Source organism: Grus americana, chromosome 1 (genome assembly GCF_028858705.1).
Source record: "Grus americana isolate bGruAme1 chromosome 1, bGruAme1.mat, whole genome shotgun sequence".
Taxonomy (NCBI): Eukaryota; Metazoa; Chordata; class Aves; order Gruiformes; family Gruidae; genus Grus; species Grus americana.
Genome location: NC_072852.1, coordinates 213,062,870 through 213,076,776, shown reverse-complemented (window position 1 = coordinate 213,076,776; position 13,907 = coordinate 213,062,870). Strand labels below are relative to the sequence as shown.

The 13,907-nt window shown below is 42.9% G+C and overlaps 1 protein-coding gene across 3 annotated transcripts; it reads left to right on the top strand.

The window, feature by feature from the left end:
* Positions 1-603: 603 nt before the first annotated feature.
* Positions 604-13,640, top strand: HIKESHI (heat shock protein nuclear import factor hikeshi). 3 transcript variants are annotated; one of them, XM_054836178.1, is made up of 6 exons: positions 628-745; positions 1,179-1,287; positions 1,539-1,776; positions 8,203-8,354; positions 10,324-10,442; positions 13,409-13,640. In XM_054836178.1, exons 3-6 carry the CDS (start codon positions 1,626-1,628, stop codon positions 13,461-13,463), a joined length of 477 nt encoding a protein of 158 aa, XP_054692153.1. In that variant the 5' UTR covers positions 628-745; positions 1,179-1,287; positions 1,539-1,625; the 3' UTR covers positions 13,464-13,640. The 3 variants fall into 3 exon arrangements, with proteins under 3 accessions (XP_054692152.1, XP_054692153.1, XP_054692154.1); XM_054836177.1 differs by lacking the exon at positions 1,179-1,287 and having other exon boundaries at positions 604-745; XM_054836179.1 differs by lacking the exon at positions 628-745 and having other exon boundaries at positions 1,283-1,422.
* The last annotated feature ends 267 nt before the right edge of the window (positions 13,641-13,907 follow it).

Below are 13,907 nucleotides of genomic sequence, written 5' to 3'. Positions count from 1 at the left end.
TGTGCTCTGAGCACCAAGTGCAGTCTAATGGTAGGTACTCCGAAATGGCACCGACAATCAGTTTACACCATAAATATACACGGTATGCACACTTCTTCAGTGTAAACCTCCAGAGTCTGAACTGTGAGGACAAACACAGTGTCTCGTTAATGCAGCATCGTGTACTGTTACAGCAGTTGTCTCTCAGTATACAGGATGTATGTCCCTGTGTTTAATCAGGTACTTTTTCTCATTAACTTTTCCATTGTTTTCTCTCTTTTGTTTTCAAATGCAGATTTTATTGATACCTAATTGCTTCGCCAGTTTTATCTGGATTTAAACCTTTACTTCCATAGCAGGACTGACTTTAACTTCTAGGTACAGAAGATACAAAATTTCCTCTGCTCTTCAGCAGTCGGAGCAAATCAGTCATGTTTTAATCCAGAAAACAGAGCAAGGGATGGCAGCCTTGGTGAGAGCCAGGGCTTCCTTTTCTGCCCAGGCGAACTACATCTCCCGTCAGGCCCCGCGCCGGCCCGCCCCGCCCCGCTTGATGCGTGGCGCGCGTTGCACGACGGGAGTTGTAGTCCGATCGCTCCGCTCCATTCCCGGGGGCCGCGCCCCGGAAGCGACTCGGCGGCCCGGGGTAAACGGGGCGCGTTGATTTCCGGGAGACGGCGCTCATGGAGGCTCCGGAGTAGCGAAGCGTCTGAGGGGGGGTTCGGCGGTCGCTGCCATGTTCGGCTGTCTGGTGGCGGGCAGGCTGGTGAGCGCTGCCCGGGCCGCGGGCGGGGCCCTCAACCCGCTCGGGGCCGGGCTGGAGCTGCCGCAGGGCCGCCCCGCGGGACTCGCTTTTCCCCTCACCGAGCTCCGTCCGGGGCTCGCCCCAGGCAGAGGGGACTTCACCGTCCTCGTCACACCTGCCCGGCGCTTCGGCTGGCTGCTGCCTCTCGGCCCCAGAGGCAGCCGCAGTGTAGAGCCCCGTGGCCGGGAGGCAGTCGCCGCCCCCTCTGTTAATGAAGAGGCTCGGGCTCCTCAGAGACGAGCTGGAAGCTTAAAAGAAGCTTTTTAAGGCTAGATTGTGCGTTGGCTGCAAGGATGTGGCATCTCGGGTAAAGAGGAGGGTATCTTGTGCTCTGGCATTCAGCCATCCTACTTACTGCCTGTCTCAAGGTCTATTGTATTTCCTATGTGAACAGGTTTCCATGATCCTGGGGTTGTGCCAGCCAGGTGGTCTACAGCCACTGCTTATAGACTTGGCAATCTCTTCTGCACCCTATTTTCCTCCTACGCACATGGGGAGCGAAGGTATTCTGATCCTGTAGTCCTGGGTGGGATATACGTTCAGTGCAGGTAGAACAAGAGTGTTGTGCCTTTTTAGTGATATTTTTTGCAGTTGTTCTTCTGCTGTGTTTGACTTTTATCTGGCTGTTTGCTCTTTAGGTTAGTACGTTCCTCACTTTTTTTTATGTTCCACTTTAGGTGTATTTCTTTAAAAGGAAATTCAGTTACAAAGATGAAAAACAAAGTAATACTAATAAAGGTTTTGTTCTCTTTAGGTACAAGCAGCTCCCCAGCAAGTGGCTGAAGACAAATTTGTATTTGATTTACCGGACTATGAAAATATCAACCATGTAGTGGTCTTCATGCTGGGAACAATACCATTTCCTGAAGGAATGGGAGGATCTGTCTATTTTTGTTATCCGGACCAGAGTGGGATGGCAGTGTGGCAGCTGCTGGGATTTGTCACTAATGAGAAGCCAAGTGCCATCTTCAAAATTTCTGGTCTGAAATCTGGTAAGACTGGTAAAATGTAGCAGGCAGTGAAACAGATGTGTTCCTGCATGCATAAGGGGATAAATGGTTGAAGGTGGTTTTGAACAGAAAGCTACTTGAAAAGGCAGACCTCTGTGTTTTCAGGTAGTCCCTGGCAGATGTGGTACTAGAAGCAGTCTGTCGGCTTTATGGAAGTCTGTCTGTACATTAATATTCCTTGTAAAATTTCTCTCATCATCTCTTGTATGTGGTGTTGATCTGGAAATTCCTTTCAGCAGACTTGGCACCGTGTTCCGGTGCTGCTGCATAGAGACGAAAGGAGGAAGAATGACCCTGTAGCTTCTGTAGTATGGTTTTTAGGCATTTGTGTAGACATGCCTAGCGCTTTCTTTCAGCTTCCACTGTTAAGCGGTTGTATTCTTTGTCGCACAGAGACAGGTTTTGTAACGTAAAGTCTGACGCAGTGATTTCAGACAGCTACCCACTTCCCATTCTGGCGTGGTTGCACTATATAATTGTCCAATAGAGGGTGTCGTCATTAGGAAACAGCTTTCCAAGTGTTGTAATGTTTTTGATACAGACTCGAGTCAGAGAAATCTGACTCATGTGGGAGCCAGAGAATGCTGGTGCTACCTGAATATATCTGGTGTATTTTTCTGAATATATATGGGGGTTTTGCCATGCATATTATAAAAGTAATGAAGCGCCCCAATGGCACACATTTGTCTTCCTAAAGGGACAGATGTGTCAGTCAAGCGGTTTCAACTGTTATGGTGATAAAGCAGTACACATCTTGTATAGGTTTCAGTGTAGTCTACAACCTTAACTTGAATCTCTATTTAGGTAAGCATTGAGGTTGCTGTGAGAAAATGTATTAATTCGTAACATGACATGTTTTCATTTGAATCCATCCTGGATGGCAGTGTGACATGACATAAGGGCTCTCAAGGTGCAAAGCAAAATGAATTCTGATCGTATATGTTCCTCAAAAATTTGAGTCCCCTTCAGAAGAGAAAGCGGGGGGGCGGGTATGTTTTTGTGTATTCCAAAGTTGTGTTATTAGTGAAACAGTAAAGTGTTTCACTGTTTCTTTTGCCATATGTTTCTCATGCTTGAAGGACTTACTGTATTATATATGCTTTCAGACAACTTCATAGGAAAACACATTTTCAGATGCTTTTTGCATGATTAGCCATAATTTCCAAGTAAGGGCTGCTCTCGGGGAGGATCTCTGTGGCATGGCTGAATGCATTTGCAATGCAGTGAGGCAGCGCTATGCCTGATCTGAACAACAGAGACGTCTGCTGTTCCCCTTGTCTACAGCTTATCTCTGACTGTAGAGTCAGTATAAGCTACACAGCCTTAGTTTCCATGACCACAAACACTCGTATGATGGAGCAGACAATGACGCTGTAGAAAGGGGAGACCAGAGAGGGATTACAGGGAGCCGGAATCATTCAGAGACATTACTGACTGAAATCTGCCTTTTGGGTTTAAATCCTTGTTGAGAGGAACAAATCCGTGTCCCTGTTTGTCAGCTCCCTCTGAAGCAGTCAGTGGTTGTAGCAGAGTTTCTCACAGTGTGATGGAAGAGGGCCAGTGTGTTTCTTCTGTGGATGTGAGTGGCCAGCTGAAGTGGCGTAGTGTTTTATTACACAGACTTTGGCAAAGGTTAAATGTATCATTTGTAGCTCTTATGTTAATTTAAGTTTAGTGTCTGAAATGCCCTGGAGCTGTATGGGTTTTGCGATGTGTGTAACTTGCCCGTGTTGCACCTTGTTGTAAGGACTGGTTGGGTTGTTGAATATGGTGGTATTAGACTTCTGGACTATGAGGGTCAAGTAAAACGGCCTTGCCCCAGGGTTTGTTGTTTGCTTCTCTCCTTCCTGTCCCATGCTCACTTAGGAAAGCAAGTGCGGGTGAATGTTGCTGTGTTTCTAAGTGGGATACCAAAAGGTTGTCTCAATACATGAACTAAAGGGGAAATCGCCTTTGTGGAGTACACTCTTCAACATGAAAAAGTGATTTATGGAGAGGAGACTAAATTATGAACCCGGACACTTTTTCCTTGACTACAGGTGCTATTTAAACTTGGGTAACCTTCTTTGAGTAAGAGATTTCCAGATTGGGTCTTGAAGGTGTCTCACAGGAATGTCATAGTACCCTCTGGAAGATTCCTTTAGAGCTCCTCTATAATCAGGAAAAGTTTGTTAAATTGTATTTCTTAGTAGTGATGGTACCAACTTAATAGATCTAAAAGCAGGCTTTCCTGTTGTTCTTCCTCCTAACTTTTAACCATTCTTAAAAGCTATGCTGGGAAGCTAGAAATATAAGTGCTTGTGTGGTTTGTAGGGTTTTTTGTGTTTGATTAATTTTTTTTTTTCTGTTCATGTTGTTTTGACCCCTTGATTTAGTGAGTGAAGTCCTGCGTCTGCTGGTATTGATTATAAGTCTAGGACTCAAAGGTTCAAAGCGTCCAGCATTATTACATGTTTCTCTTTGAGGATTAATTATCATGTAAGATGGTGACTGGCTTTGCAATAAGCATTATTATTTTTTTCTCTTCATATGCAATCTTCATGTTTGCCAGAAATAAAACTATTAAATCAACTCCCCTTTGCCCCCAATCAAAATTGGTAGTTAGTATTCATGCTAAAAGCTGAATAATGTGTGTTTGTGAGGTTTGGGATTTTTCTGGTCATTTCCCCACCCCACAGTGGGATGACAGTCAATGTGTATTCTTTCAGTCTCTTCCCACTTCTGGATTTTTTTCATCACAGATGAAATGTTTAACAGCCTGTAGTCAAGGCAAAATAGAATATTTCTGGCCTTAAAGTTGAGTGGCTTCTTTAGTACCAAGAGGAATAATGTAGCAATATACCTTTGTGAAAGAGGCTGAGTTGATCTCTTGAAATTGTGCAATTTCTGCACTTGTGTAATAAACTGCAGCTGCAATCAAGTGTTGTAGTAAGATCCCTTGGTGCCTGTTGGAGCTGCACTAGTAGTGCTAACTATTCATTCATTAAGGTCACTGGCATTCCGAATGGAATCGCCGTGAGCTTCATCATTCAACACAAGGAACTGTGGTCAGTTGGCAAGCTGTGACTGAAGAGTTCAAGTTTTTTACTTGGGCTCCTGATGCCCATGCAGAGCGTGACTGCTCTTGGAAGGCAAGACATAGATTCTGCTGGGTTTTGCCATAGTTGTTGTGTTTAGGTTGCTTTGGAAAAATGTTGCGGATAGAACGTGTTGCTGGCCTTCCCTTTCAAAGCAGGAGGTTATGCTGTAGGGAAGCACTTTGGGCCTAGAGCATCGAACTTCAGAAAAATGCTTGCTGGCAATTGTCACTGGCTTGTCTGTGCTTCTAGATCTGGAGAGGGATAATGGCTGGTAGTGCTTCAGTGCGTGCTGGTAATACTTCAGCGTATGCAAATCCTGGGGTGCATCAAGCACGGCATTACTAGCCAGTCTAGGGAAGTGATTGTCCCACTCTACACTGAGCTGGTGCGGCCTCACCTCGAGTACTGCGTGCAGTTCTGGGCGCCACAGTACAAAAAGGACATAAAACTATTGGAGAGTGTCCAAAGGAGGGCAACAAAGATGGTGAAGGGTCTAGAGGGGAAGATGTATGAGGAGAGGCTGAAGTCCCTTGGTTTGTTCAGCCTAGAGAAGAGGAGACTGAGGGGAGACCTCATCACGGCCTACAACTCCCTCACAAGAGAGAGCAAAGGGGCAGGCGCTGATCTCCTCCCTCTGGTGACCAGTGATAGAACATGAGGAAACAGAATGAAGCTGCAACGGGGGAGGTGTAGGTTGGATATCAGGAAAAGGTTCTTCACCGAGAGTGTGGTCGGGCACTGGAACAGGCTTCCCAGGGAAGTGGTCACAGCACCGAGCTTGACTGAGTTCAAGAAGCGTCTGGATAATGCTCTCAATCATATGCTCTGATTCAGCTGGTCCTGTGTGGAGCCAGGAGTTGGACTCGATGATCCTTATGGGTCCCTTCCAACTCAGGACATTCTATGATTCTATGATATATTCTTCTCTGTCTGTGTGTTTTTTTACTGATTGAGAGTAGATGAATTTCATGTGATTGCATAAAGAAGGGGCTCCTTGCCTTGGAATTGGAAAGCTAGTGGTTTTTCTTTTTTTTATTTTTCAGTTGTGCCTGAAAGTGTGGCAAAATAGAAAACAGACCTTGAGCTGGGATTTTGCACACTTACTGGAAGTGTGTTGACAAGTGGGATCAGAGTTACAGCATGGCCTTTTCCATTACAGACTTTTTCTGCTGTGCAGCATGCAATGATGTGTGTCGTGCTCTGTTTTCTACTTACAAATATACCCTCTAATATCAGGTCTGCATTTGAGGCATATCCATGGGTAAGGTTTTTGACATGGTTGGGCTGGAAGGTAATGAGGGCTCACCATCTTGAATCAAGAGTTCAATGAAGGAGAAGGAAAGCGTGGAAAAGTTACTTTTCTGACTGCGGTTACTCTGCTGTGACATAGTACGTCGGAGAGTGTAGGGTCTGAATGCGAAAACCTGAGCTTGTATTTCAGTACCGATTAATATACTGTGTTCTCTTTATTTGTAAGGTTTGGAATGTTAATTGCAAAAGCCAAGCATTGAAAACGTGGAGTGTATTTCAGTTGATGTAAGGATGGCAGGGGATACTTTTCTCTCGCCCTTTAGGTGGACATCTTTCCAGGACAGTGGTTCCATGGGATTGCACGTAAAGTGACAGAATGGGTGTATTTTATTCTTTGGAAAGACACTCATGATCTAAATTAGTGATATATTCTGATGGAGCCTGTTGCTTGAAGATGTTATACTCTTATTGTAAATGTTAGCTTCTCAGGTAAAGGTATTACAAGATGTAAAACTTCTACCAGCTCTATTACTATTGGGATTTTTAATAATGAACTTGTGTGATATTTGGTTTCTAATAGCTTTTCTCTCTTTTTCTTAATACTTTAATAAATTTTACCTTTATCAAGCAAGCATCTATCTACAGTAAAGGTTGAAATCAGACAGCAGTGGCATTTCTCAGAAGAGCTGCTAAATAGCACTTCAGGAGATGAACTCTCTTCTTATTGGCCTTGTGTCAAATTAACATTTTAATGGTGAGTGCTTTACTTGTAAATGTAGCGCTATATCACAGTTTTAGGACTTGAAGAGTGACACTAGGCTTCAGTTGAAAAGGCTACTGGGTTTGTGGATGTGCTTTCCATATGGGTTGGGTGTTGGCTTCTTTGTGGTAGTGTCTGTGTCCCTGTGGAAGAATGGCCAAGTTTCTGAGATCTTCAGTCTTGAGCCTGAGTTCAACTTCTCAAACGTGTGCTGGTTTTGCTGGCTGAGTTTTTGACCGTGGAACTAAATCAGGTGGTGGTTTAGATTTCAGTTAGTCTTTCTTGCAGCTCAAGATAGTGTTAACTGGTCTGTAGGACAGCTCATGATTTCTTGTGCTAGTAAGAGGCCAGAGAGTGCTACTGAAACATCACTTCTGTGTTGAGGGTACTTGTCTGTTGTGCTCACTCAAACTTAGGTGGAGTATTAGTATTTGTTTACTGATAGTATGGTGGTCCCCTAGACCTTTTTGCTATATTTTCCTTCACAGATGGTGACGGAGGAGGGCATGATTTAGGTGACCCTAGGTGTCTGTCATTGTTTGCAGAGGCACTAGCTGAAGCTGGGACTGAAAGTACTGGGTAATACTCAGCTGAGAAAGGTCAGAAGTGATGGCAGAGGACTGGGATGATGCCTGTATGAGTGGTATGCAATTTGGAGGTATTTTTCTGCCCGGTTCATTGTTTCCTTTGTGGCTCTTGCAAAGTGAGAGGACTTTCTGTTCTGTGGCTGTTCATTTGACCTTTGCTGCTGTTGGTGGTTTTGAGCAGTTCAGATGAGCCCTGGGGCTGCCCAGCACTCCACTGGGATAGCTTTGAGTCAGAGCAAGCTTAAGTAACACTCTCTGTTTTTCAGTGCACAAATGGGTTCACAAGCACCTGGTTTGGATGAGTGAATCAAACAACCCTGCAGCTGTGCTGCATGTTTATCTGCAGTTGTCACCATGTGAATTAAAGGGTTGGTTCCTATAGAGAAAGGTTCTGCTATCTGTCACTCTTGGATTGTATTTCCTGTTGAATCTGTTTACTTGGTGGGTTTTTTGTTTGTGGGAGACTTTTTTTGTTAGGTTTTTTTTTGTTAGTTTGCCTTCAGAAATTTCCTTAAGATTTGCTGTGTTTTTTAAATGTACCTGCCACACCGTTTCATCTGTTGTACTTGTGCCTGTGCCTGGACTGCATGATTTGTCTGTATTTCTGAGACAGGGAGGTCTCTCTGGTAGGGATTGAGGAATACCTTCTACAGAAGAAACACGGTGATTTAAGTAACACAGTCTTTACACATGTGCCAAATCTGATGTGTGCTGTTTGTGGTGCTTTCAGGGAAGGGAAGTCAACATCCTTTTGGTGCCATGAACCTCCCTCAGACGCCAACAGTGGCCCAGATTGGAATCTCAGTGGAACTGCTGGAGAACCTGGCCCAGCAGACTCCGGTTGCAAATGCTGCTGTGTCATCAGTAGATTCATTCACAGAGGTAGCTTGGACATTCTGTTTTCAGAAATTCTCTGTACTATGAAAGTCTTAAGAATTGAGCCTCTGAAGAACTAATTAATAAATGAAAAATCTCCTATGGGTAGCTATAGGATTATAACCAACCTAATCATTCTCAAGTCATTTAGCTGGATGCTTTGATATTTTGAAACTTTTCTTAATACTGGAAAACTATGTCTCCTGTAAAGGATTGGATTTTGCATGCTCAGTGGAATCAGGCCAATAGACTCACTTGTGTGATGTGACTCTACTGTAAAAATATTTATGATGTTTCCTTATAGAAGCAGCTATGACAAAATGCATGTAAGAGACAGTGGATCTTTGGTGATTTGTAGGTGTTGTAACTCCAATGCACAGACTTGTGGGGATGGTCAAAAATTAGTCAAAAGTCAAGGCAGACCTGGGTGTGGATGCAGATAGATATCCAAGTGTGCCACTGACCCCTGAGAAATCCTTCTGATGTAGTTCTGCAGAACTACAGAATCATGCCCTCTCCCACAGAAAGATGTATTTATTTTTTTTTTTCCAGTTCTTTTCCTGTGGACCAGGCCTTGGGCTGTAATGCTTTTACCCAGCCTGTCTGTTAGTTTGAACCTCTGGAAATCCTCAGCCAGCACAGGCAGTGAGTTGGCCATCTAACAGCAGTTCGAGGCAAGCTAGATCTGCACGGCAGGTCTTGATTTCCTGAACACTGATGGCTAGGGCATTACCTTTTAACATTTCAGCAGTTGGTGAGGCTTTTCTTGAGGCTTTTTTTTTTTCTGGCTCACTTTCCTTACAGACGCTTGCTGAGGTACACTGGTAATTGAACAGTAATCCTTACAATATAGCTGATGTCCTTTGGCATTTTATACACATAATACCTCTGAGTAAGTATGGTCTCTTGGAGAAAGGTATTATGACTAGGAGTTAACCGATAGCTATTGTATAGTACTGTTAATTGAGCTTTTCTGGAATTGTTAGGGGCAAATGACATCTAAATCACATTTCTGATTCCACCAGTTTTTATAATAGCAGTAGTTAAGTCATGAGGTCATAATGTGCCACTTGGGGTCATTTGCAAGGTGGCTGGTGGATTTTTCTAGCAATAGTATTTAAAGAAAAAAAACACCTCATGATTACATAATTTTTTTTACAAATGTTATTTCCAGTTAGGTGGGGGTTTCTATTAAAGAGTCACATCTTAACTGAAATTGTCTATTGTTTTTGAGCCATGCAGTTGAGCCAAAAGTTGAACTAATAGTTACTCCTGTAGAGAAAATGTATGAAGTCACAGTTGAAGGAAACCTTTGAGGGAGTAGGTAGCAGAGGAAGGGGATATGCCTGCAAGCATTTTTGTGAATGACTAATGGCTTTTATTTAATATTCAACATCATCTCTTTGGGACTGCTACGTTATAGTAATAAAAGTATTTTTTTGAAAAGGCAAAATCATCTGTGCCAGGATAGCAGCCCTTCTGTGGTGAAAGCTGAAGGACATTTCCCTGTTGCTGGAGTCTGACACGTTGTAACGAGGCAGATTGCAGACTTTTCAGCTGGTTTAACAACTAGTGTTTTGCTGCTAGCTGGTTTGGCAGCTTTGACCTGGTATGCAGTTCTTCTGATGGTTTAATTCGGAGGAGGGGGACAGCTCTTGTCACTGCATCACTTCGTTGTCACAAGAACATGTTCTTCCCAAAGCTGTTTATCCAGCTGGATGAAATTGGGCAGGGAGAGGGTGAGTGAAGATTCTGAAAATGATTTCTGGATGGATCTGAGAGCAAGACTGAGAGTTAGGATGTTTTGATCATTTTAAAACAGACATCCCTGGACCTACTATATCCATTTTCCCAGTGTGTTTTAAATGGCAATGCTAATTTTACTTCATATAGGAGTTGTGTATCTGTTAAACTTTTGCACAAAAATTCCAACTGAAAAAAGAACTTACTTCAAATATCTCTCTTTGTATTTCAGTTCACTCAGAAGATGTTGGATAACTTCTATAACTTTGCTTCCTCATTTGCTGTTACTCAGGCACAGATGACTCCAAATCCTTCTGAAGCTTTTATTCCTGCAAATGTAGTTCTGAAATGGTAATGGCAATGATCTCTAGTAACAAGTTTTCTTTTTTCTAGGCATTAAACCAGCTGATTTCTAAGTATTGAACTACTGTCATGCTGTTCAATGAGATGATGCAAAAATGTTTAAAAGTGTTTGTTACTGTTAATCTCAAGTATAGAGAGGTTCTGTCCACTGTCTTTATATTTATTTTTTGGCATCTTCATACCATTTTTTTGTTAGAAAAGTGCCTATGAATTTTTTTTTTTGCTTCTAAAAGTATTGCCCTTGACATATGTGGATTTGCACTATGTTGCTGATTATGCAAATGTTCTGTAGTCATGGGAAGACAGAACACACTGATACTTATCAATGTGTACTTACTTGTTATGCTTGGTCTCTTCCTAGACACAGTTCCAGCATAGTTACGTTGCTTAAGAAGATGAGAGAGGTGGAGCAATTGTGTTCCTAGTTGACCTGATTATATCAGCAAAACCCCTGAGCACAAATGCAAAAGTCTGCGAGTTGTTTTCCAAGGACTGGTTTAAGACATAGCTGTCGATGGGGATAGCCCATGTAGTCTGGACGTAAATCGTGCACTGCAGGCAGTCCTTTAGGTTGTCTGAAAAATTTTCCCACAGTTTATCAGTTTAGCCCTCTTTAGCCTCTACAGTATTAACCTCAACCCTTTTTATAACAGTATTTTGGGCTCTCTGAATCAGTTTTCTTATTAGTACAGATCTCATGAATATGCAAGCAGTTAATGTAAGCAGTATATTTTCTTTGGGAGTGTAACTTGATGCAGATCCCTTCTATTTAAGCAGGTAACACTGCACTCCATGAACATGGTGAGTAAGGTCTCTGATGAGAGAAACCAAAGGGAAGACAGACTGAAGCAGCAGGGTGATGGCTGGTCATTGCCTGGATGATGCTGAATTTGCTTTTTGGTGGTTCTTTAAGACAGTATAGTGAAGTGAGGCATAACTCTAATAAACTGAACACATTTGTGTATAGAAGGCTGTTAATTTCATTACAGCCACAGAAAAACAACATTTTTTGGCTCTGTTATGTTTTGAGTCATTATGGTGTGTTTAATTATAGCTTGTAATTATGTAGAGTACCTTAGGTCTCTGCAGTGGGCTGGCTGCAATGGAAATTGAATAGTTTGGCTTAGAAATTAATTCATAAATAAGCCTTTCTCTAATTTGAGTGGGTTTAAAACCTTTTAAAAGTCTCTTTTCTCATTTGAGTTGGGTTAGAAACTATGAGATGGAGGAGAACCTCTTTTTTGGTTTTCTTTGTTTCATTGGCAGTACCTTTTGATGCCTTACAGCTTGGGTTTGTGGGAATTGTAAGGGGGTTTTATGCTTTTGTAGCTCAAAGCCTGTTGGCTTGTTTTGTTTTGGTTATTTGTGGGGGTTTTTTGGGTTTGTGGTTTGTTGGGGTTTTTTTTGAAAGTCACAGAAACTATACTTTCCCTATTTCTTCACTGTAGGCCAATAATGAATTCTGATGTTCAGTTTATTTGTGGTTTGGTTGTTTCTGTGAGTATGGAAAGTGAAATTAGGACACCATGTGTGGATCTGTGATTCCATCAGGTGTTAGAGAATTACTTTTCCTCATTAGATTTTACTAAAACATTACCATACATAAAAAATGTGGAAGTTAGAATTATTTGATAAGGGTGGAAAAATAACAGGGACTACTTTGTCTCAAGGCTTCTATTAGAACTACAGGGCAAATTGATGCACAGCCTTGGGTGCAGAACTGTCTGCAGTCCCTTGTTCCTTACCTGTGAGCAGGTTACATGTAGCCTGCTAGGGAGTGATCCTCCGTTGGAGGCTGTGGTCTCTGTGCAAGCCTGCTTGAGTCTGTCCAGCTTGCTAGCTCATGTCCACTGTCCCGTGAACTGAGAAGTGCTGAGCTGGCTCTGTGCACCCTAGGTGGAGCAGCACTGAAGGGGTAGTTTGCAAACAGCTGAATGGGATTCAGAAGCAGTGGTCTTACCCTGGTTTTTCCAGTATTACAGGGTATCCCTAAATGGCATGAGGTTTTCTTGGTTTGGTTTTAGAATCATAGAACAGTTTGGGTTGGAAGGGACCTCAAAGCCCATCTAGTTCCAACCCCCCTGCCATGGGCAGGGACACCCTCCACTAGACCACGTTACCCAAAGCCCCATCCAGCCTGGCCTTGAACACTTCCAGGGATGGGGCATCCACAGCTTCTCTGGGCAACCTGTTCCAGTGCCTCACCACCCTCACAGGGAAGAATTTCTTCATAATATCTAATCTTAATTTCCCCTTCTTCAGTTTAGGGCCATTACCCCTTGTCCTATCACTCCATGCCCTTGCAAACAGTCCCTCACCAGCTTTCCTGTAGGCCCCTTCAGGTACTGGAAGGCTGCTATCAGGTCTCCCCAGAGCCTTCTCTTCTCCAGGCTGAACAACCCCAACGCTGTCAGCCTGTCCTCACAGGAGAGGTGCTCCAGCCCTCTGACCATCTTCATGGCCTCCTCTGGACTCACTCCAACAGTTCCATATCCTCCTTGTCCGGGGGCCCCCAGAGCTGGACGCAGTACTCCAGGTGGGGTCTCACGAGAGCAGAGGTTTGCTGGGGTTTCTTCTGTGAGAGTCTTGGCCTGATTACTGGGATGATGGGAAGCCTCACTCACACTTGTACCTGCTCAGACTTTGATTTCCTAGACTGAAACAGGTTATGCACAAAATAGCCACTCTTAATTTGCTTACAATTTGACTAAGTTTGGATGAGCATCCTCTGGGATTCCACTCTTTAGTGAAATACCTATTGTTGAAATACACAAGTCTCACCATGAGTATTCTTGATATGGAATCAGAAAGGTGGATTTTAGATTTACTCACATCCTGGTGTGGAGTACATGTAATTTATCCTGTTCTCTGCATCGACTAAATTATTTGTATCATTTTTTAAGTCATTTTATTTGCAGCAGCTTTTGTTTGTGGTTTGTTTTTTTTTTTCCGAGGTATGAGAACTTCCAGAGACGTCTGACACAGAACCCTCTCTTCTGGAAAACATAAGCTTAAATTGTTTCATTTGAAGCGCTTTCTAAACAGTGTTACCTGAAAGATACAGCAAGTAACCCCACCGAAGAAATTTTTTTTGGGAGGGAAGAAAAACGATTAGTCTGAATAGACAAACTTGTAACTTTTGTATTACTCTTAAAAAATATTTAAAATTAAAATCTGTGAAAACCACTTGCCTATGCTTTTTTTTTTTTAAATGAAGTACTTGGCTGCAAGAAGAAATCAGTGTTGCATGTGTGGGAAATACTGTTGAAACTGCATTTGAAGTGGAAGAAATTACAAGATGAAAAATGGCAGCACTGTTTCATACTTGTGTGATGCTTTGGGGTGGTCAGTTGTAAACAAAATAAACATAATTTTTCCTTCTTTACCTCATTCTGAAGGGCAATCGGGCAGCTGAGAATATGCTGATGGTTTTCCTGCTGGTATTTACACTGT